Source organism: Antrostomus carolinensis, unplaced genomic scaffold (genome assembly GCF_000700745.2).
Source record: "Antrostomus carolinensis isolate BGI_N321 unplaced genomic scaffold, ASM70074v2 scaffold13979, whole genome shotgun sequence".
In the NCBI taxonomy this organism is placed as follows: Eukaryota; Metazoa; Chordata; class Aves; order Caprimulgiformes; family Caprimulgidae; genus Antrostomus; species Antrostomus carolinensis.
In genome coordinates this window covers 48,381-73,666 of record NW_010336538.1, presented here as the reverse complement: position 1 = coordinate 73,666, position 25,286 = coordinate 48,381, and the positions used below count along the sequence as shown (strand labels likewise).

The following is a 25,286-nucleotide window of genomic DNA, read 5'->3' as shown; positions in this document are numbered from 1 at the left end:
GCAACTATGCTGCTCTGACCCAGAGTTAGCCCTTTGGCAGCTTGGACACCACCTGCGAGGTGAAGTAGGATCCTAAGTGTCACTATGTCCCTGGTTTGGTGATATGGCAGAACCCTGAAGCACTCCCCAGGTCCCAGGGCTGGGGCACAGCTCAGCCACAAAGCCCCAGTGCTGCTGTGAGCCTCACAGCTGCGTTGCTACTTCTGCTTTGAGAGGAGCAGAGCAGCACAGAGGTGAGGACCACTGGGGAAAGCTCTTAGTCCCTATGCATTATTATCTGCACATGTGCTGCTAGCTTACATGCTTTGGTGCATTTTTACCTGGGCTCTAAGGGCTGTGTGTCACATCCCTGCTCTGGTCTCTGATCACTGCCTGCTCCTGGGTCACACATCACCGTTGTAAAGCTCCATGGCCCCATCATTTGGCTCAGGGTTGTGTCTGCCCCTGGTTTTTATCTCTCTTTCAATCCACAGGCTTATACTAGCAGAAGTTACGGTTTCACATGTCTGTTTATTCAGCTCTCTAATTTAGGTTTCTATTTTCTGTATGCCAACACGTGTTATATTCTTGCTCAGCTTCAATACCCTGGAGAAATTCCCATAATGAACTTGTATTCCTCATTCTACACCCACACCCCACCTAGTTATGATGAGCTCCCTGGGGCAAGCTGATACAGCATTCATGATTTCTATGCTTGAAGTGTCATTCATAATTCAACATAATGCTTTATTGATTTAGAAAGCAATAATTACATTGTAGAACTTCTGTTTTGAAGTAAATTAAATAATTGAAAGAAAGAATTGTAATCACAATGCGACAGGTGGTAGAGTCACTTGAGCTTTTAAAAAAGAATGGAAATTATCAACTTCCTTTTAAGGCACAAACAAGGGTGGGTAGAGGACATGTCCTTTAATAACTCCTTTGCAGATTTCACTTATTTCTTTTAAAAATTTGCCTGTCTACTTTTCCATCTGACACAAATGGACATCTGTTTAGAGGCCACCCATACCACCTGAGGTTACAGTTCAGCCATGTGAGGGAGCATACATTTAAGTGCTAGGGAAATGTTGTACCAAACATAAACAGATTTTAGTACAACTTTAAATTAAACATTTAAGTATTTGCTCCGAGGCCTGGAGTCCAAGTCTCATCATGTTTCTGTGCCTGGTGGTTTTTATACTGAGGTGACTGCAGGATAGATTGTCAGATAATGTGGGTCTGATTTTTGGACATGACAGTCAGGTTTAGCCTCCAGGATATTTAGGTGTGATTATTTTTTTTCTATTTTTTTTTTTTTTCAGCGAAGGTACAGGAGTGGGAAGGATCTCTTGGGAAAAAAAAAGAAAGCCCCAAGCATAGGTTTAAGTGCCCGTTTATAAGAGGTGAGAAGATATGAAACTTTCTTTCAACACCATGAATGAGCTCCTGATATCACGGGTTCTAATACTGTTGAAATAACCATTTCTGTAAGGAAGAAATTGGTAAATGTTATTGTTAAACTAGGTATGGATTTAGCAAAGGCAGGGATGAGGGAACTATTTTTTCCCTCCTCCTCCTCCTCCAGCTTTTCTGCCATGGTCCTGACGAAAATGACTTTTGTGATAGGACAGACTGAATGACAAGGATTAACACCAAGATGCAGATCTCCCTGTCTGGGTACAAGCTGAGCACATCTGCCTGTATTTGTGTTTTGGAGAGAGGAACCTAAATCTGTGATGTTCCCCTCCTGAGTTTACTGCTGTAGCAGTGGCTTAATTCTGTCTCGGCTTGTACTGTGGAGCTTATATTTTTAAATCTAGGCTCTGAGGGCTCCTAACCATCTCTGTAACTTGCATGAAGGGTAAATGCCCACCATCATCAGACAGGGCACATCTACTCCAACATGACAATTAAATATCTGTGTTCTACCTTTGCACAGATATGCAAAATCACAAGAATATAATTTCCTTTTACAATCTGATAAAATAAGATTATTAATTTATTTTTTATTTTTCTCTTTTGTTCAAGGGTCATGTAAAAGATACTTAAAACCCAAGTTTGCAAAAATAACGTGTTTTCTGGTCTCATTTTGGAAGCTGGGAGTGAGGTTTTGGGTTTTTTTTTTCCAGTTTGAAATGCAAGTTTTTTGTGAACTCTGATACAAACTCCTGTGAATGCATATCTGTTGCTCTTCCACAAAGAAAATTGAAGAAAGATGTGGGATACTTACAGAGTTTCTGTTGGGAGAGTCAGATCCACTTCCAGAACTGCCCTTTTTGGTTTTCTGAGCTAAGGAAGTCCCAAAGCGAAGCGTTTCATACACAGGGTCAACCTTGTTTCCACAGGCTGCAAGAGAAGAAGCAAACAATGCATCAGTCTGTTGAAGATCACAGAATCACAGAATGGTGGGGGTTGGAAGGGACCTCAGGAGATCTTCTAGTCCAACCCCCCTGCCAATGCAGGTTCCTTACAGCAGGTTACAGGAAAGTGTCCAGGTGGGTTTTGAACATCTCCAGAGACAGAGACTCCACACCCTCTCTGGGCAGCTTATTCCAGTGCTCCAACACCCTTAGAGTAAAGAAGTTTTTTATTAAGTTTGTATGGAACTTCCAGTGTCCTGTCTCCAGCCACCACTGAAAAGAGCCCGGCCCCATCCATTTGGCCCCCACATTTCAGATATTTATAGACATTGATAAGATTGAAATATATATATAGACATTGATAAGATATTTCTGGTCATGTTCCTGCTCCACTTGGAGAAAAATCTACCTCTACCAACATGCTTAGAAACACAAGTTGAGAGACTAACCTGATAAAAAGCACGTGATGAACTTAGTGGAATTGGCTTTTCCTAGTGATTTTCTGCTGCCTCTCTGCTCCCATGAAGATCATCCTCCCCTCATACAGGCTCTTAAGGTCCCTGCCATTGCCTTGTCTCTCTTCACCTACCCTCCCCCTCTGCTAATCACCATTGATGCTGCCTACATTGAGGTAGGCAAGCAAAGTACCAAGAGGCTTTAATCCATGTTTGCTGCCTGTTCCTACCACTGACCACTTGGATTGGTCTCAACAGTAGATGCTTGAAGGGAAAAACCCTGCATTGTGCCTGAGAATCCTTGTGGTATGGGTGGGCCATCATCTTTATCCATCTGCCCTCACAGTGCTACTACTTGGTTAATTTAGACGAAAAGGATGGCCTGGATCTTCCTTGAAAGGTACTGACAACCAGACTGCGGGGCCATATGCGGTCTGGAGGTAGGTGTGAGTAGGTACCTGCTGTTGGGAATGTGCTCCAGGTTGCTCAGCTCAGTCTAGGGGTAGCCAGAAAGCCCACCATCTCTATTAGATTATGTCCATTCAATTCTCACCCCTACTCTTTCTCATAGTTGGCCCCAAAGCCACCTGCCATGTCAGAAAAATGGACGTCTTAACCGACATGAGCAAGTCCAGTTCAAATCCTCTTCTATGTGCTGCATTATTAGACCTCAGCCTCCTGTGGTACAAGGCAGTAGACATGTAGAATGCAGTACATTTGTAGCACTGCGCAGAAGGAGGGGAATTTTGGCCAAAGTACTGAGAAAATACATAGGATTTTGAATTTTGATGAGAATAAAGCACACCTTGTTTTTAGTCAGAATTTGTTCAAAGTGTTCCTGTTTCTTCTGACAAAAATGATGGATGTTTTTGAGAAACAGAAACTCAGATGAAATCCATGTAATCAACTTTTTCTTTTTTTTTTTTTTTTTAAACTGCCAAAACCAACAAAGTAAATGCCTTCAGACAAGTCGTTTTAAACTGACTGCCTAGTTTTGGCTTTCATTTTTTGTACTGCCAGCCTTGCTTGGTCAGAACGCTGATGGGGAGACATATTTTCCAGAATCAATTCAACTTCTCCATTTCAAAATCTTTCTTTTCAGGAATTTGGTATTACAGTGAGCAAAATCTGGTCTTTTAAATACTCAGACAATGCGTAGACATGGTCAATAAGGAAAAATATGAGGAAAGTAAGAAGTGTGGGTGAAAAAGGACAGGAACCTAGCAAAGTCCATCAAAAGCAAGACCAGTGGTTTGAATGCCTCCTGCTCTTTTGATCCCTCTGTCGTTTATCTGGTTCTTGCCAGCTCAGACCTTCACCTCAATATTCCAGTGTTTTGTCCCTTTTAAGTTCCTACCTTGAGCTCAAGTAGTTATTATTAGAGTGATTACTAGGAGGTTAGATATATGGGGTTTTGAGTGAAATGCACAATAACACACCCTCTCCTCTTCCAGCTTTGTATCTTTGAAGTGGTCCTTTCCTGAGATGGCAGAAGGACATCCAGTCATCGAAAGGAGCTGGAAGGCTGTTGAGGGTAAATATCATGGCTGGAAGTCTACTGCTGCTGCTGCAGAGCACTGCCAAAGGGAGACTGAATGGAAAAGCAATTGGAACCTACCAATAGGCATCACTTCTTTGATGCAGCCAAACTGTTCGTGAATGAGCAGCGGCGAGCTGTAGTACCGTCGAAATCCCTTTGGCTGGAGGGAGAGAAGGCAAAGACAAATGAAATGCATTGCTGCCATGACTCACGTAGTAGAAATAACCTCAGCTCTTCAGCTAGTAGCATTAACAGTGCAGTGAGACTGGAAATTTGCTTCCTCTTGTCGAGTCACTGTGGGGTTTATAGATCAGGGATTTATTTGATTTTTCTCCCAGAAAAAAACAATTTCCCATATTTATGTGGAAGGAGGTGGGACTCATTTTCAGCCCCGCCTTTTTCTTTTGTCTTACACCAAAGCAGCATTAATAAATTGCAGCAGAGGTGATGAATCATTAGAGGTTCTGGGAAGTTTCCCTCTCCCTTTCTTCTTATGTAATGTGCATTTGCATTGTTTTTCATTTGCTAAACATGCAACTATTCTTCCCCACTCTAACTCCAAATCCTCATGTTCCCACGTATGAACTTGTGAAACCCAAGGAATTTAGAATCTTTTCATAGGGTTTTTTTTTTTTAAGATTTGCTGTTGACTGTCTGCAGCTTCCACTGCTTTTTTGTCTTATAAGATCAAAATACTTCCGAAGTTGTTACCAGACAAGTACCCAAAAATGAAGGTGCTAATATCTAAGTCTTTGTAAATGCCCTTTAAGGTACTGAGGATTCACAAATGGTCTCTCAGATTTCTAATTTTTGTGGGCTGTGAGAACTTTCAGTCACAGTGAGAAGTTGGAAAAGCCTCATGGGGATGAAAATAATTTCCATACCGTATGTTCAGCATACATAAAAAAAATGTTAGACAACTTATTATTTTGCTAATGACCTGCAGTATGGATTGAGAAGAAATGAGGGGATTGATAAATTTTGTTTCTTAGAAGAATAAATTCCATACTCCCCACCCTCAGTTTGCCCCCAAACAAACTAGATTCAGACATGACATGAGCTCATAAAACTCCCATGACTTTGCTGGACAAATTCCTGCTTTAAATTTGGCCTCTACTTTTCTGCTTTTGTAAACTAGTAACCACAAGAGCTAAGGCTGAAATCAAGAAATGTGTGAAACAATTCACGTGATTTAATGTTTGGCTTGTCCAAGGCTTGCAGTGAGGTCATTCAGCTATTCACAGGCCAACAGTTTATACCAGAATGCCTCACACTAGGGCTACGATTATGGTTTAAATGCATAAAGGTTCATTGCAGGTGTATAAACAACAATAACATTCACTGAATACTCTTAGAGAAAAAAATCTTTCCAGGGAGAAGTGGGTTCTCTAGCCCTTTTCAAGTCAATGCTGGATTTTTTTCATCATTTAACACAGTAAAGCTCTTTGGTTTTAGCTCATGCTTGTCTCAGGTGCCTTCAGGTTGCAACAAAACTGAGAACATCTGAAACGTGAATATATGTATTCCGTTTTCATATTCCAAATGGTCATTTTTCCAAGTTCTTTTTCCAGAAGTAACCAAAAGAACCGTATTCCCATAAAAGTCATCAAACTGGGCTGCAATAAGCTCAAACACAGTGTCCTGCCTTTGCCAATAATGAGAATTTGCTGCTCAGAATGTGACCCAGGCATTAAGGTGCTGTGTCCGTACAAGGGGAGGTCTCCTTCCAGCCTCTCCTACTGACAGACTGTTTCAAACTCTGTAGTGTCTCACTGTGAAATATGCTTTGGTTTTCTTTTCAAGATGAATTACGGTTTTTCATCAAGGGCTAACAGTGGAAAAAACAATAAAACATAATTTGAAGGATTTTTCATTTATTAAACTCCACTGAAATATTTTGACTAATTTATAGTGTTCCTTGAGAGATTTACACCAGAGCAAGCATAGTTTAAATTAAGGGAATTAATTCTGATATTTAGCTAAATTTGGATTATGTAACTATTTTCCCATCCAGAAAGCAGACCAGTTTTGTGTTTCATTTTTGTTCAGGTTTTTGAATAGCAGGAATTGCCCAAATGGATAATAGGGCACCACCTGGCTTTACTTTTCCTACCTCAATAAAGTGACCTGATGTCACTTCTGTTAACGTACCAGCTAAATGCCAGCCAGGAGGTCAGGCACACAAAACAAGTGGCTCCAGCATAAGCAGGTGCCTCCCACCACACTTTCAGCTGCTCACTTACCAGCTTGCCCATGCAACGCTGTTGTCCAATACTGTCTGCACACTTGTGGTGGATGCTCATCTTACAAGCCTTACAGCGCAGCCCGTGCTTCGCGTTTGTCCCTGTGAAACGCACGGAAATTATTTAATTAGGCAAAATCAATAGTTTCCACGCATTTAACGACGAATGACCTGAAAGAACCGATGGGGAGGTCAGTTGCAGTAGAGCGAATATTGACAACATTCTTCTCCTTGCCTACTTTTTTTTTTCTTATTATACATTTATAGATGCATTTTCTTTACAGCCGCTCCATTTTAGGCATTTCTCCCCCAGGCTCTTTCCCAGGCTACTGCTGCCTTTAGATGCATATTGGATTATGCTCTGTTGTATGACAGTCTTATCAGTGATGTCTCTGCCTCATGAACATCAAGCAAAAGCCATTTGCAATTTTAAAAGGTCTTGGCATGAGAGCCGTGCAGGGCAGAGGGAGCCACTGAAGGAACACCCAGGCCCTGGAGCTGCCCTGGGGAGCAGGGTCATCAGTGGAGTGCTAGGGTTTGAGGGTGAGAGATAGCTCCAGGGGTGTATGAGAGGGCTAAGCCAGCTCCTTTGCCATTGCCCACCCATGCATCTTGCTCTCCTTCACTGGCAGTGGAAAAGTTCCACACTGCAGGTAGGGGAGCTCCAGGAAAAATTTTGCCTTACAGAAGCAGACTTCTCGTACTTGGGCAACAGTAGTTCTGTGTTATCTTCAGTGTGGTCCTACTCTTAAATGACAGAGCCAAGACTGTTTGCTTCCAGGCAGGAACAGTCACTCCTATTCATGCACCTGTAAGATTTCCAAAACTACTCAGAAGCAGTTAAGCTGCAGCAACATTTTATCCCCACAGGACTGTATAAATAGAATGAGTAAAAACCATGTCAGTTCATTATCATCTGCTGTGAGAGTGAGTAAGAAACAAGGCAATAAAAAAACCCCCAAACAACCCCAAAAGCTCTTGACATTTTAACTGGCCCTCATTAGTCAGACATGACAGGAATATTAGTCAGGAAGATCCTGCATCTGGAAGTACTCGTGTAGCTCTTGGTTATCGGAGGAGTTAACGCCAAGTACAGGCTGCTGACTTCATTCAGTGAAATGCTACGTCTGAAAGAAGCACTTCAGTGAAGGGCTCATCAAATGGGGGACAAAACCTGAGCCTTGACAGGACTGGTTTCAGGGGAAGATGTCCCCGAAGTGGCCGCTTTCAAGGCAGACAGAGGCAGGCTGGAGGAGCTGGGGGTGGCTGCAGTGAGCCAGGCTCAGACCTTTCACTTGTGTACTTGTAGGACAGGGAACTGACATCATCCTTGACTTCCTATTGAGACTGCTGGAGAGATGGGGACTGAAGAGGGTTGAGCGTGAGGTGCACCCTGGGGACTCCCATGGAATGGGGTCAGCCCTTGCTCCCCACTTGTTGCCTGCCCAGCCCCTCTTGGCTGAGCCGATACGCAGTGCCTCACTGCTTGGGTATGTGCAGATGTCTGCCCTCATTTCTGGGGTCTTTTTTCCTAGTAAACAGAGTATTTACCAGAAGAACACATCCCCGTTTCTTTTTTTTTTTTTTTTCTGTGTAGTTGCACTTAGATTAATGTGCTGTGAGGATTTTTTCAGTTGTAGTTTCTTTTCAATAACCCACACTTAAACCAATATTGACTTTTGTGGCTTTAGGCTTTTATTACTGATGATGAAATGCTGAATCACCCTTCCTGACAGTCAACAACTGGCATCGTATGAAAACAGGACTTCCTCCACATTTTTTTATTGTATTTATAAGCTAGAATGAAAAAAAGGAAAATAACATCATACTTTGCCTATACAACATGTATTTAGCATCAGTGCTTACACCAGGTATAATATCTCCTCTCACATTGGTCTGTACTGGCCTGTACTCTTACCTGCTTTATTAAGTATGGTGGTTTCCCTTGGCCAGCAGCCAAACACAGCCATTTGCTCACTCCCCCTCACCAAGGGATAGGGGAGAGAACTGATGGGCAATGGTAAGGAGGCTCGTAGGGTGAGATAAGAACACTTTAATAATTAAAATAATAATGATAATAATAATAGTAATAAAATATGCAAATGAGTGATACCCAGTGCCATTGCTCACCACCCGCTGACCAAGCCTGGCCCATTCCCAGATAATGATCCCGGAGGAGCAACAATTCTGAACTGAAACTGCAATCCTGGAAGAGCAAGAGCTCCAGAGAAAGCCAGAGAGAGCAAGAGAGGAAGAGACTCATTAAAATACTGATCATGACGGGATATGAGATGGAATATCCCATTGGCAGAGCCAAATGCCAATTTAGCTGATTCATTTAAATATTCCTCACCCCTCCAGATCTTGCACTTGTAGACTGACAGAACAAAAAGTCCTTCACTTCCAGCAACAAAAATGAAAATATTTGTTTGTAATCAGCGTTTTTCTCATAACAAATCCCATCTGAAACCATTTAGCTACTAAAAAGAAACCCAGCTCTGTTCCAGCTAAAAACCAGGACAGGAGGTTACTCCTGATACTCAGCTGAAAAGGTAGTCAGTCACAGTCCTTTCTGCTGGCTGTGTTACACTCTTGCAGCCTTTTCAACATTGCAAGGTGGATATTGGTCCTTACACATTATAACCATGTGATCACAGAAGACAGACGTTTGTCCATATAACTGCACATCCAAATGACGTGAAAAATGAATGGAAAGTATCTGTGCTACTTTCAGAAATCGAAACTCAGCTTCTTCAGAACAGAAATCTGTGATCATGTGAAAATGAGTAAGACAATAGATTACAAAAGAGCAACACTATATGTCTATTGCTGAATATCATTTGTTACCTATAGGTAAGTAAGTAGTGGCTTTAAAGAGAGGAAAAGTATTTCAGTCACACACTTGAGTCTACAATAAGTCTTTGTAAATAAAAATGAAATTCCCTGTAACTACCAAAAGCTTAAATCTTTAACTCATTGTTTTTTCTAACTACTTGGTTTACTGTGGGACTAGGAAGCTTGGAAATAATTTGCACGTAATACAATTTTTTGCTTCCCACTGCAGAATAACTAAAGGGCTTAAAGAAGAAGCATTTATTCTGTGTTTACACTTAATTACCATATCTCAAGCTCTGAAAATGGCATTTCTACAAGACACATTTTCTTTTTTCCCCAAGGATGATTCTTTCTTCTTCAGTTTCTGATCTCCATCACACTAAATCAAATCTCCTCAGAGAATCATGACTAAGCTATTTCAAAACTGTGTGTCGGAGGTTAGACAACTAATACTGGCAACGGATCTGACCCAAAAGTTCCTGAGATTCAGAACTGAGGTACAGCTACAGCTCACGTTATGGAGAAGAACAGATCCACATTTGCTATAGGTGTAACTGAGACCAGGGCTTGACCCATTGCATCAATTTTTTGGCCTCCCACGTAAGCAAGCTTGTTGACTTTGCAGTTGCTTGAATGGGACTGCTTTTGGCAGGCACCCTGATATTTGAACTAGGGAAAAAGCAGGCAGAACATGGAACTTTAAAAACAAGTTATGTAAAGCTGAGTGAGTATGGTGAGAGTCCTAGTCATGCCAGTATTAGAAAAGCATTTCATTATGCCTAAATTAGCGGCACAGGATATAGTAATGTGTTGAAACATTATTTGCCAATAAATTCCTCCAGAGAGCATGTAAAAGCTAGGAATTTGATCTGAACGTACATTAAATACAGAAAATAAGTAGTAGAAAATAAGTGGTATAATGACTAAAAGGGAAAAATGATGACAATGACGATGACGATGATGATAATAACAAGACACAGCCACCACAATGGGGCAGTTTATTTGAGGACAATTTGTATCATTTCACTTATCTGTCATGGGTTACCAGGGCTTGTTTGAAGTTGAAAGCCTCTCTGTGGTGTGCTTATTCCCTCTGAGTTAATCTTTCTGTAGATTGAAGCATGGGGAAGGAGAAGAGTAAGGAGAGAGTTTGCATTTGAAGTGGCCACAGCAGTGTCTGGAAGGGGCAATGTCCCTGAAGAAGTAGTGAAGCCTGGGATACTAAAGCATTCTCCTCAGGGACTTCTGCTGAACACACTCTGATGACTTGCAAGCCTGACCATCACTCTCTTGTTTGCTTCCTGCCCCTCTAAATAGCTGATAGCTTGATTGCAACCTACCATTTATTCCCATTAGCAGATATTCCCCTATGTCAACCTTAAAACACAGTTGGAAGCTGCTGGTATAAAGTACTCACTGAAATGTCTTAGCTGACCTGAAATATTTTCAATTTGTGGTGGATCAGAAATAGAGGAACTACAGGCTTAACAATTAAGCTGAACTTGGAGCACCCTAACTACCTTTTTCTCTAATTTTCATTCAAAGGGGGACTAAGCTGACAGCTTTTGTAGACTCTCTGTTATTACCTTCAAAAAGTAATCATCCCTCCCACTCTCTTCTCCAAAGACCCTTACTAAGGTTACTTAATCAAATTGCTAAATGCTGAGCATGCCAGAACAAAGGTTCTCCTCAGTCACTTTTTGATTGCAATCGAGGGATGTGACTGTCACTATTTTTATTCAAGGCACAGTACTTCATTCACAGAACAGGGTGGACAGCGTTCAATGAATGGGCAGCTCTAGTCAATACTTCTTCCTTTACTTTCATTGATCAACATGTTGATGCTTTCATTGATTAAGCATCATCTCTTGAGTACCATATTAGCCTAATTCCAAATACAAGGTGAATAATAGCCTCACGGGCTTTCCTATGGGTTCACTGTCTTTGTCCCTCTGTGCCATTGCAAATGTTTGCCAAACTTGGGTGGGATGCCTCCCATTTGAGGGACTAATGGGTAAAACTGTCAGAGGTGTCACTAATATGGCTCAGATGCTGGCATTTTAAGTTGGAAAAACTGTAAGCTGCTGAAAGTGGGTGTTTAGAATGGAAAGTACTGGACATGTTTAGCTGACTCGTATTGCCCATAAATGTAACTGTCAATGTAGTAATGAAACTCATAGAGGAAAAAAAACCACTCTCACATACATTTGCACATATGTCCTCTGTATCCTATGTGTTCATGTACCTGTCTCAGTCTGTGAAGGCTGGAATTCTTTTTTGCAAATGAGAAAGCCAAAACTGCCAAAAGAAACAGTGTTTCACTGGAAGCAAATGAGGAAGTTTCATGTCAGGATACCTGAGTAGTTCTTAAATAAACTTACAAATGAGGTTCTGCCACAGTCATTTTCTTCAGATACTAGCTAATGCATCCAGACAGCCAGCACTGGAAGGACACATTGTTTTGAGAAGCAGGTCACGTTTAATAGTGCCTTGCTAGAAATACTCTATGACTGGGTCAGCTCCCATTTGAATATCTAAACCAGTAGCTAGACTTTCCAGAACAGCCATGGAAAATTGAATCCTAAACTGTTCTGATAATCCAACCCTACATACTACCCAAAGGACACACTGCATCACTTTTGTAAATCTAAGCCTTTTTTGAAGGAAGCCTAAATGGAAACAGAACACCTCAATATAGGTGAATTTGGAGGCAGAGAGAGACAGGGCAGAATTTAATTCCAAGTCTTTATGTCAGTCTCTCCTACAAAAGTAATTTAGTAACTACTCTGCATTTCAGGAAAGTGACATTTATCCTAAGGAATGCAAATGAGAATTATGTTTGTCACACAGATGCAAAGGGAACCTTTATTATGCTGTTGGCCAGCGCAGATATGGCCACAGCACTGTTGGCTGATGCTTTTCGCCTGTTGTTTCAAGACTCAACATAAGATTAATAGCTAAAGAGGGACAGCAAGCCCTACAGCCTGGAGCAATTTGGAAGAAAATTGCAAATGTTGGTAACAACATGACGTTATGCTGACTGTATAATGATGACTATATTAGGCACTTATGCTAAAGTAGGGGGAAAAAAAAAGGAGGAAAAGAGAGAAGATAAAAAGATTCAGGGCTATAACAGAGAGATTTTTTTTGAAAGAGATTGTCACCTCCACCTCATCCAGCTATGTCCCAACCACTATTTTTTATTTCTCCAGCTGAGAGGAATGTGTCAGTCAGAAATTGTTTTCATTTAAAGTTTTCATAAATAAATGCATTTTAAATTACATATTTTCCATAGAACTTAAACTTCTGCTGTGGGAGGTTGATAAAAATAATAAGTGCCTTTCCCCTTTCTCCCCATGTGCATTTACAGCTGTCGCTGGAAAGCTGTCTCCATGCCAGAATTTATGGGAAATGGAGAATTTTAAGCAAGCTGGACCAGTATTGTAACAGTGAATGGTTTAGGATGTCACCTTAGAAGGAGAAAGAAAAGTCCCTGAAATGGCACTGGTGCCCCTGCAGTCATCTCCGAGCCTTTGTGCAATTTCCTCTCCCTCCCTCTTCTTCATTTTTAGTTAATATTTTTTTGTGTAAAAGCTGTGATGGTTAAAGGGAGACTATTTTTAAAAATTCCTCTATGGCTACTTCCTGCCCTCACAGTTGGCTGCAGCTGGACAAGCACTTGCTCTCCTCCTTCCCCTACTCTGCCTCAGTTGAGAGCTGTGGGTAGATCAGAGAATGGCATTTTCTATACAGGACATCCACACCTTTAAAGTTAAAAATCTTGAGCCTAATTCTCCCAGATCATTAGGTTTGTAAGGATGAGCTGGGCATCCTTTTGCTTGCCCTTCCTTGGCCTTCAGCCTCCTTGAGTGCTTCCCAACACCTCAGGAACTTCCCCCTTTCTCTGCCCTAATACCTGGCACCCTTTTTCCTAGACCCCATTGCCTACCCCAGCTGACACCGTGGAGGACAGAGGTGCAGATCCTCAGCTTGAACCGAGATTTCCCCAGCCACCTTAGGTGGTTGACCACTGGAAGTCATTGCTGTCTGATGCCTGACTGATAATTCAAGTCAATGGATGCACAATTGCCAGGTGCGTTGACTGATACACAAATATTCACCTCACATAAAATTATCAGTACTATTAGCAGTCCTCCCATGGCACTTTCCACTGCTAAATACAGGACCGAATGGATTATTCAAAAAAGTAATAAAAAGAGGACATAATAATTTTGTGGTCTGCTGCATGTTGCTCCTAACTGGCCTGTAGATAAATGTATTATGGCAGCGCTTGGCATTGTCATTTTGATGATTCAAAAGGATCAATTTTCTGTTTTTTAGGAGATGAGATTGCATTTTATGGATACCCTTCTCTTTTAACCTGACTAGATAGCCTACACTCATTTGAACACTGGAAAAGGCACTCTATGCATGAATAACAGACGTGTAGGATGAAAGAGTTCAAAACATAGAGATAAAACTAGGCAAAAATCTTATTTAGGCAATTTTTCATGAACAATGGCAGCCTGGCATTGACTTCAAAGTTTTTGCTCTTTAGTAACAGGGTGGGGACTTTGTGTCAGGGTTTTTTACAGTTAAATCTGCCCATTCAAAAAGTACAGAGTTATGGGTAGGTTAAACCAGTAGCTCCTTGGGATGGGAGTACACCGTAGAGGGATATCAAACAACATGTTGGAGCTAGAGGAGGAACCCCTCCATTTGGGACCAAGCTGCTAGGTCTGGACCTGACACCTCGACTGGTTGGAATGTCCTGTTCCCCTGAGTCCACCTTGTGTCAATCTAAACAAAATGAGGTGTAGGAAGAAGCTGGGACTTGTATATTTATGTTCTGTAGAATAGGACTTGATATCCAACCCTGGTACCTGAGAGATTATACATTTGAGATTATATGTCACTGAGAGGTGTGGTCTATTTGAGTACCTACCCCACCCAATTTCCCCATAGCAATATCCAGTGTTTAAATAGCAAGAAAATTTGCCTTATATGTTGTCAGGCTACAAAACAGAGCATAAAATTAGAACTAACTTCCTAGTGACATAGCTTTCTTTAGAAATGACATGCTGAGAAAAAACTGAGGCAGTAATAGGCAGGTTTTTCTTCAAGGCTGTGACAAAGAAGAAAAATATCCCTGCTAAAATAAAGCCAGTTCTAACTTCATGGTTTTAAATCATATATATCAGCCTTCATTCCTCTTGCAAATCAACTCTAACGCCTTGACAAAGAACTTCCAATGCTGCCAGACCTTTTATTCTGTGGTTCAGGAGCAATGAGACTTACTTGAAACACAAATAGGCCTTTCCTGTCTTTTGGTGTAAAAGTGATTCTCATTCTTGATGTCTGGTGATCAGAAGAGGATCTCTGATCACTCTCTGCCCTGCGCTGAAAAATTTGGCCACAAGAGGTTTTTTTGCAAATCACTTTTCACATATTCAGCAGCTTTGCTATAAATGCCTGTCCCTGAAAGGAAATATCCACCTCCGTACTTCTTAAAATACCATCTTGGGTTTTTGATCATCTAAATGTTAATTAAGATGCTGGAACACCATGATAAATAAGCTAACAGCTAACTCTTATCAAAAGAAAAAGTCGCAGTCCTCTAAAAACCAAACACAATAATTAATATCTAATGTTCTTTGCTCTAAATGAGCTGACACTGATATCTCAATGTCTACTTTTCTAGACAATTTTATAGATTGCTGAGCCTGTGCTTGTAGATCTTTGCACTGGGTTGCTTTGCTGAGAAGGAAAACAGCTCAAAGAAGATAGGCATAGACTTGCTTATGGGAGTTGATGCTGAATTGCTCCAGAGACGAGGATGGCACCAGAGCTGAACAGGAACAAGGGAACATAGAGAAATTAAACCTGATGGTGTCCCAAAGGAGGACAAGCAGAGATTAATGGCTGATGTTGGTCTCAGTAATATTAGTAAACATAGTGTGTTCAGAAACTCTTCTTGAGATGAAGATGACAAAAGTCAGATTTCAAATAAGATCTCCATGTTGGCAGGCTTAGGTTTTTTGTACCTCTGTTCTTACATGTGTTGAAATGAAAAGCCACCCAGTTAGAGCTTTTTTGTGTGTGTGTTTTGAGATGAATTCTGTAGGGCAAATTATATGCGCCAAAATCTTGATTTTTCAAAGGCCATTATAGAGGAGTTGGAAAACAGCAAAACAATATCTGAACAAATACTATGCAGCAACATGAAAAGCAGGACTCTGGGCTTGCGGAAAATGTGACAAAGGAGTTAGAGAACTGAAGAACAGTCTGCCCTCAGCAAAGGGATTTAATATCCTCTCTGCTCTGCTAATGGATTTTAAACATTGCCTGTTGCTTACAGAGCTCCATCATCAGTGAGCTTGAAGTGAGAGGCTGCTATGTGTCAGAAGATTAGGACAATCAATTAGGACTATAACAGCTTTAGTTAGAAAAAAACCTGATATGTAAATAGCACTTGCTCTCTGGCTTTCTGCTGTTTCAAAATTACTGAGGTTTTTGGCTCTTCTTCCCATAGCAAAAGCACTCCCTCACAGTGCAGCCTCTCAGTGCTGCTCCTGGTTGTCTTTAGCACAGACTGACTGGCAGCACCTGCAGTGATGGGCCTCACACATGAAATGCTGATGTGTGGCTTAACACGGCCACGATTCCTCTCCCTTCCTCCTTTGCCCATTTTACAGTTGCTAGTGATGGAGCTGGAAAGTGGAGCAACAGAAGATGACTACATGTGTCTCCATCTAAAATCTATTGCATGGTCAGGATCTGGTCACACACAAACTTCTGCTCTGAAGCCATTTCTTCCCTTGGATAACACATAGCTGAGGAAGACTTCATCAGAAGTTACAGGTGTAAGTGACAGCATGATTTACTCAGACTAGAGATGATTCAAGTCACTACAGTAAGTTACTGGGCAGTTATATCAGTTTGGTGGGGAAAAAAAATTCGCACTTTTCAGGGGAGTTAGTTGCAATCTGTTGCTTCTTTACAGGATTTTAGAGTCATGTTTTATAACAAAGTGTTTCAGCTTCTTTTCCACGAAAACAAAAATGAAATGGTAAATACTGAAACACATTAAAATGAAACCTTACAAGATAGGTGCAAGGTTTTTTTAAATTACTTTTTTCCAGGAAAAGTTACTTATTTAAATGAAATCACATAAGTTGGGCAGAAAACCACCTCCGTTTACTACTGTCATCTGCTCAAAGAGGCAATCTCAGCCTTCACTGTTACAATCTGAGAGAATTTAGTTCTCGACACACAGCAGTGCTGATGTAAAGCACGACTACAGGTACACTTCCATGTGGCATCAATTATTATTTAAATGAATAAGAAAAACTGTCAACTAATTGTACAGAAGTTTCTGCAGCTCAGCAATGCAAAAAGAATATTACCTGCCTGGGTGTCGATCTGGGGAGCAAAAAAATTTGCACAATAGTCTGAAATTTTACTTTAATTCTAAATATTTAAATCATTAAACTGAAAATATCAATAATCTGCTTTCTAAGATTTTGTCTATCAACAAAAATAATTGAATGCATCACTTGCAAACTGTCCATGGTTAGAAAGTATCTATATTATCTGAATTCACCCTGGATTCCGGTAGGAACAAGCCAAGCCAATTCAGGCCATAGCTTTTCTCAACTACACATGTGGTTTGCACTAGCATGACTATGTGGATTGTTGTTTAAAAGCCTTAATTAAAATATTGACCATAATTATATTATGACTATTAGAGTTAAGGAAATTTGTAGGGGTAGCTACATCTGTCTGGTCTGTACAATTATATACCCTATAACAAAAGTCTATCCAAATCCATCAGATCACCTTGTTTTAGCAAGATGATTTCCAGTACAACAGGAGCTGTTGATGGGAAGTCACTGAAGGCATGATATGAGGAGGGGGTGGGGGGGTGAAGGATGAGGAAAAAGGCAAAAAAAAAAAGGTAGATTGGTGTGTCAGAAGACACTCACATGTACCTGGATCACGCTAACAAAGAGCTGGGTCAGTGTATATGGGAACTGTCATAGGCAAAAAAATAGCTGACATTTTGAACACGAACAGGCAGCAGATAATCTTGCGTTTATGTGTGGGCAAATGTCCAAAGCTGAACTCCTGAAGTCTCCAAAAGGAGCCCGCTAGTTGGTAGCTGTAACCAGTATGGGCTGTTTGGAAATTCTGATAACACTTTGCCTTAGCAAATGTGATGCAACCCAAATTCTCCAATTAATAAAGAGACAGGAGACCAACCCACTAGTTAGGAGACTGATCACGTACTGTTCTTATCCACATATGCTATTTAGATTGGAGGAACTGGAAGCTTGGTTTCCAGAAAGAAGATCTGGGGCCAAGAGATGTGTTCCTGAAAGGAAGAAGTGGTCTCAGAAAGAAGTGGGCCCAGAAAGAAATAGGTGAAGATCCTAGTCTGGGGAGAGGCCTGGGAAATAGGGGAAGATCCTGGAGATGAGGAAGCCATAGATATTAATGCCAGGGAATGCCCAGGGACCTTGGCCAGTGGCACCTGAAATGGGTAAGTGCAAGCAGTATCACAGCAGGAACTGACATGACCTTTTTCCCAGCCTTCCCAGTGACCTCCCTGCAGAGAAGGGGAGACTTAGGGAGTTAAATGCTGGTAGGAAGGGAGAGAGGGAGGGAGGAAGAGAGGGATGGAGTGTGAGAAAGAATAAGTAGCGTGCAAGCTGTAATGTCACTGATTCTTCAATGAAACCTGGTGTGCAGATCCTCTCCACATGAGCATTTGTGCTGTCTCACCATTGACAAGAACTCAGTATAATTTTTGATTCTTTGATTAAGAAACAACCTACATTTCCAGATGGGGCATTTTGAAAGAGCATCTGTGAGAGACACACCCAAACCCCACCAACATCTTCAGTTTTGAATTTTCTGTTGCTCTTCAGAAAAATCTCTGCTTCAGCTAACAAAGAGTTTGCTGCTCTTGGTGAACACCAGTAAGCAGTTCAGTTTGCCAGATCATGTCATCAACTTGTTGCTGAAAACTAACTGCTTATCAGATGCTATTGCTCATCTGCTGCTCTCCAAGAGATGCAGAGAAACCATCCTGTGCCCTCCTTTCTGGTGACATTTCAGACCTGTTCTAGTGGCTGCTTATCCCATTGTACTGGTTTTGACTGGGATGGAGATAATTTTCTTCACAGTAGCAGGTAAGGGGCTATGTTTTGGATATCAGCTGGAAACAGACAGACAACATCTCACCTTGCAGCTGTAAAGAGATGTGCAGATGAACCCTTGCTAATGCCAATACGCTGTGCCTGAGCTTACAGAGGAAGGCAAAATGTTGGAACAAAATGAGGCTGCACATAGCAGCCTCTCATTGCAAGCTCATTGATGATGGTAGCAACCAGTAATGTTAAAAATTAATCCCCATGCTTCACAGAAAAAGACCTGAGGCAGAACAAAGTCTGTCTGGAAAGTTTCATGTGCCACAGATTCTGGGATATGAAAGATTGCTACATTTCTGAGAGGTGCAGTTAGAAAAACAGGCAACATCAGCGCTGCAAATACAAGTTCGCTCATCAATACACCCAATCATCATTTGGAGGGATCCTCCTGTGCATTAAATCTATAGCCTTTCTTTTGTGATTGCTGGGGAAGCTAATCAGGGACGTACTGACTATGACACTGTAGCTCACACTGGCTCTGGAAAGTGGAATTGTTGTGGGGAGTGGGGGTAAGACATAGCCACCTTCCCCCTCCCCACCTTTCTTGCTTACTTCCAACCCCTCTATTAAGCAGGAAATATCTAGTTATAGGTTCTGTATACCTGGAAAACTGAAATTTAGACAGTTTAGAGAAGATAATTGCTGAAGTTGCATTTACTTCCATTCATATTACCACAGCAGAAAGAGCATGCAATGCTCCATGTGAGCCACAAGGATTATTGCTCTCTGAGATGTCCTTCTGTTCTAAGGACAGCAACGATCAACCGTGGGCAGGCATTTTACTCGACATGATGGCAACGCTCTATTTCTTGAAAAAGCATTTCTGCTAATTGTCTCATTTTATGGTTCCTGCAGCTCGTAGTAAAGTGAACCTCCTAATAATTTCCCTTCTAGATGTTGCTTTTGTCAGCTATGTGGCAATGTAATTATCCACATAACAGTGATCCTCTGATAGACAAAGACTCTAAGTAGAAAAATGATGTTTTTACTAGAAGGTCATCTTCAAAGAAGATGCATTTAATTTGCTTATCTGAGAACACCTGATGATCCATACGAGCTCAGGAAAAGCATATAGCAGGACATAAAAAAAAAGAAGAAATCTTGTATTCTGCTTCATCCCTGGGTCTTTAACAAACCTTAAGCTCACTATTATGTTCTTCACTAAGGCTGATCTCAGGAACAACGTCCACTACTGAGTAGGGTGTTTGGTGGTTTTCAATGTAGTTTTTGTTAAATGTAGATTTGGTTAAAAATCATCTTGGCTAACATGATATTAAAATACTGATTGTAGATGCACTGGAAGTTATTATTGTTTTCCATCTAGTTAGGCAGCAAATGTTGGTCAACATCTTGAAAGTCTCTTTTCACCGAGGATTAACTACAGTTTCATATTAATAGCAATTTCCCTAAAATTACAGTGAGCTTGAAAATTATCTAATAACAAATGTGAAACACGCTTGATGCTGTTCAAGGACAAATTAGAATTTAAAATGTATTTCCACCCTCTTTTCTCAGCTAAGCAATTCCTGATTATCCAATTTACTGATAACATTCTTGCCTCATCTCAGAGGAGGAAGCCCTCCCAGAGGATAAACATACTAAATATTTGCTTTTCAATATTTTCTTTAAAGTGTGTTTAACTCTTTATTACCAAAGAAAAATATTAATTTAATGCAGGGATAACGTGTGACCCTCTATAGCTACTTTACAAATGTGGTGCCGTACGGATATTTTTTGTCATGCTTATTAAAAATAGGAGACATACTGATGGAGCACACCTGCCCTACATATACCATATGCATTCCTATCTCTTTCCATCACTTCACATCCCTACTTTATGTATTTTTAATAGACAATCTATCCACTTTCTAGAAATTTTGCAGATTCCAGGTGACATTATCTATACCTGACTAGTCTATAACTAACAGTTAACTGAATAATGGACAATTTGATTAATATAGTAGTATTAATCATTATTAATCATTATAATTAATATATTATTAATGATTAATGCAATACTTAATATTTCTAGAAGGCTTTTGTTTAGTGCTTCTTACAGTGCTTGTCTCAAAAGTGGGAAGGTCTGGACTTACAGGGAGTTATTAATTCAAGAAAGAAATCATAGGAGAAAGCCAGGTTCAATCTCAAGCTAACAGAAATGTTAAAAATACTATTTTGCATATTTTTTTTTTCAGCTATGTATTAAAAAGTGCAATGTTTTTGCTTCCCCTAAACCCTAGCACAGCACGCCAGAGGACTGAAGTAATTCTCATACACATTGATTCAAAAAAATGCTAGAACATTGAGGTGCCCAGAGCCACTCAGCATCAACTGGAACGAGAACTTAAGTCTCCTAAATCAAGGAGTGGATTTACTGGAGTGAAGGAGGAGTGAAGGGCAGGGACTTTAGGCCATTTAAGAATATATGGGATTGTACATGGTACCAGTCACTGAGAAGTTTACACAGCTGCCTCCTTCTCTCACAATCAAAACCAAAGGTGGCTGGATTCATCTCCATTTGAAAAGCTGGGCAAATTTTTCAACTTTGAGCATAGTTTTATGGAGGATGCTGTATTACAGATTTGGGGATAAAAGTGGTTGAAAGTTCTAGAGGCCACTGCAGCTCAGTGAAATCTAGAAATACAGGCTGCTTTTAAAATTTCACTGCTTGAACACTGTTAGTTAGTAGACTAGAAGTAAACTGTGCTAAGGGTTTATTATTGGTTTTATCTTTTTGCTTGCTTGTTTCTTTTCTACAGGTTTCTCTGACTGGAACTTAGTTCCCTGAGAGAACAGGTACTGAGTTATTTGCCTCCACAGCTGCAAAGGTCTGGAGAAACTGCATCCAAACCAGAAACTCGGTTGCCCAGAGACCAAATATAAATGCATATATCTCAGGTACTTAAGCCAGTGATGGGATGATCCAGAAGGACCTGTTTTTCACTATTATTGGACACTGCAGACCACGATTTTATATGGTCTTTCTGAAAGTTTGTGGCCCTCTAGCATGTCTTTCCAGGCAAAGATGCCCCAACACGTATGTCAATAAAACAGGTGGTTGGTCAAAATTCTGTGTCACAGTTCAGGTTAAGTATGGAATAAAACTGCTAAGTACACCTTTGAAACACAAAGAGACATGCAACCATGTTGTTACAAATGAGCAGTTATTTCCTTAAAACACAGCTTTAAAGTCAGCTATTTTTAAAAGCAAAGTGGCTTACATTTTTGTTACACTACTTATATTTGACTTACACAGGAGCACATTAATTTTATGTAATATGCTTGGAATGTGTGGAAAATAACATTTTTTCCCTGTGAGTCAGCACAGGAAATGAACTGTAAATAAGTAAAATGTTGAGAAGTCTACAGACTTCTTAAAGATGGAGGTTTTTTTTAAATATGCATTTTTTTCAAGAGTAAGGAACTGACATCAGGTTTTCTTCGAAAATATCACAGAGATGATTGATGACACACCAGAGACTGAAGAGCAAGAACTTGCTTCTGATCAGCATAGTTTAAGACTCTAATCTGATGCAACATTAATTTAATAGTTTCTGTCTTTGCTGGTGCCAGGCAGTTTTGCTTCCCCTTATTGGACGCTGATAAAGCTTGCTACATTCTTTCTAAACACAGAAAATGGCAGATAACACAAAGCAAATTCAGACGTGTTCTGACTTGATTTTCTTTTTACAGTGAAGTAAAATAAACAAACCAGTATCTTCTAAATAATGATCGACTGATAAAATCCACAAGCTACTTTGATTTTCAAAATTTTCCCTTGCTAGGTTTAGATATTAAAACATTAATAAATACTACTAGTAAGAACAGCAAATTAATAGATTTCTAAGAGTCATACTGTAAGAGGATGTTCATGAGTGGGTATATTAAACAAAATATGCAACCCACCACGGAGCTGAATCTAACCAATGCTTGGAGCTCACAGTGGCAGAACAATGAGGGGCAGAAGGGAGTGGAGAGTGCTCCAGCATACTATTGATTTGCTCTGAAATTACATGAATTAATACTGTTGACTTCAGTATTAGAACTGACAATGGTATTGGAGTATTCAATGCTGCAAGAAGGTCCCATTAATGTAAAACGGATCCTCCATGCACGCCTCAGAACTCCCTTGAATCTGAAATTTTCTCCCATATTTCATTTGTGAGAAAAATACTGCTTCTATATCAAATTTTCCTTCTGTTTACCAAGGTGGAAGTTTAGACCCAGTGTAGTACAGTTAGCAGGAACATTTTGCCTCCTGTCTTTAATGTGAGGTATGAAGCACTCTATTAATACTGTTTTTCTTTTTTCAAAATCAAACCAATAAACAGTTTCTCTTTAATATGTTGCGTTGTACTCTGGGATGCATGAAAAGCATTTGAATGAGTAAGTTTGCATTAAACTGATCCTAGTAAACATCTTCCTCTGAATGCTGAGACCAATTACGTGTATTTGGCCTTTATTTTATGACTCTGCTTCTGTCAAATGAACAAACAGGCACACGTGCTGCATCCCAAAGGCTACATTTGGCTCACAGTGCCTAAAAATCAAGGAGAAGTGATGCATGTATTTTTTTTTTTTGTAGGAAGATAAAGTTTCACATTCCTTTGCTTTAATTTTGCTGTGAAAAGAGCAGCCCAGGGAGCCTGCTGCCTTTGAGTGTCCTCTTCACTCTGAAGCAACAGATTCTGCCACGCTAGTGAGACTGAAGTGCGTACTGCATGCTCACGCTACACACAGTTCATCATGCTGCCCTGTACCAAACAGAGCTGCTTAGTTCATAGATCACAGAGCCATTTAAGGTGAACCTGGAATCATTCTTGGTGGCAAAATTGAAACCATCTAAAGTCAAGCTGGGATTTTCCTTTTTCTCTTTCCCCCAGTCTTCAAAACATGTGTCTGTCTTCGACTTTATTCTCATCAATAAGGAATTTAAAGCCATAGACTCGTTACTCTCAAATGTCACTGCCCATGAAAAATGCAAATAGAGAGAACAAACAGTCTCCATGTTACAAGTGTAAATTCAGAGTCCTTGCACAGAAGTGAATTTTTTTCAGTCTGCTGCTCCTTTGGGAGCAGGCTTGACACGATTTCCTGAAAAGCTGCTTGTTTTGCTTCACCATCCCCATAACCAACAGTTGCACAACTTATATGGATTAATTGAGCTGCAAACAGCAACACCCAGATCTCCCATGCTGCTTAAAATACAATACAGCAAAACCAGGCATGACTGGAGTAAGGATCAGAGAGAGAGGATTATGGGGATACAGTAGACATCTGTCTATGAAAATGAGGGCATCACGACTCTAAGGCATTATAAAGTAAAAATCTTAACATCTTTTCTACCATACCTCCAAGCAAAGATGTGCTGGAGGCAGTCAGAGCAATTCACCTGACTCAGCCTGCTGCCAGACAAAATAGGTTGCCTTAGCTTCTTCAGCAATTATGAAAAGCTTCTTTCTCTAATGAAGTGGCTAAGATACAGAATAGAAAAGGGAAGCCCTCAGAGGATAGAAAAGAACAGAAAGAAGGCAAGTGGGGTTAAAGCTGATGTTTTGAAGTTTATATATCTGTGCTTCAGCACTTTCTTATCCCAGGCAGGGCACAGATTGCCCAGCAAAGGAAAGGGCATGGGTGTTTACGAACTGGAGTTACTCTCTGCAAAGTTTGCTGACAGTAATAATCCATCTTGAGCAGCAGTGTTTTGAAACAGTATTGCTGAGTCGTGCAGATTTGTGATTATACTAATCTCCATACAACTTCATGAGAAGCTGCCAGAAATGCAAAGGACTTATACTTGCAATATAAATTTGTGAAACTAAGTTTTGATAGAACATCCACCCACATTACAGGAGGCAGCAAATTCTGGGCCTGCTTCCATACATGAAGTTATTTCAACTAACTGCCTGTCTTACAGACTTCCTTTTAACCTCTGGACTATGAACTTCCCTGATATTGATGCTTTACTCCTTCTCCCTTTGGAGAGAAGGGAGTTCCTCCCCTTGTTCTACCACTTGGTGGTGGGTTGACCCTTGCTGGACACCAGGTACCACCACAGTTGCTCTATCACTCCCTCTCCTCAGCTGGACAGGGGAGAGAAAATATAACTAAAGGCTCGTGGTTTGGGATAAGGACAGGGAGAGATCACTCATCAATTACTGTCATGGGCAAAACAGACTTGAATTGGGGAAAATTCATTTAATTTATTACTAATCAAATCACTGCCACTGAATTTATTCCTGATCTACTGTCCTAAGACAACTATATGATAAATAGCAAGAAGACCAAATCACTTACATCACAAGCTAGGTGCAATGATGTAAATTTCTAGGACCAGACTTCTGAATAGCAACTCCTGCAACTTCCCACAGATGTGACCATGCATATTCTACACCTCCAGCCACCCACCACCACTTCTTTCCTGACCTCTCCTTGTGCAGCCCCATAGATAATCTACAGCATGAAGGCTGGCTTTGTAGGCCTTCCACACTGCACTGAAAATTACGTTACAACAAGGGCTCACTGTGGAGTTGTTGTCTGTACACTGAAGAGAATAATAAATGATTAGTGCTGTGCTCTATGTCTGTCTGTCTGTCTGTCAGTCAGTCCCTGGCAGTAACTTGCATACCCATGAACAGTTTCAGACAGAAGACAGGGCAATCT

At 40.6% G+C, this 25,286-nt stretch overlaps 1 protein-coding gene across 2 annotated transcripts in view; it reads right to left on the bottom strand.

Moving 5' to 3' along the window:
• The window catches only part of STAC (SH3 and cysteine rich domain), a 72,907-nt gene that overhangs the window by 22,029 nt on the left and 25,592 nt on the right, over window positions 1-25,286 (bottom strand). The window contains exons 3-5 of one of the 2 annotated variants that reach the window (XM_010174896.1): window positions 6,578-6,678; window positions 4,413-4,494; window positions 2,210-2,325 (exon numbers count right to left, since the gene is read on the bottom strand). In XM_010174896.1, coding sequence (XP_010173198.1) covers window positions 2,210-2,325; window positions 4,413-4,494; window positions 6,578-6,678 — 299 coding nt within the window. The remainder of the gene's footprint in view (window positions 1-2,209; window positions 2,326-4,412; window positions 4,495-6,577; window positions 6,679-25,286) is intronic. The other variant, XM_010174897.1, reaches the window with a different exon arrangement.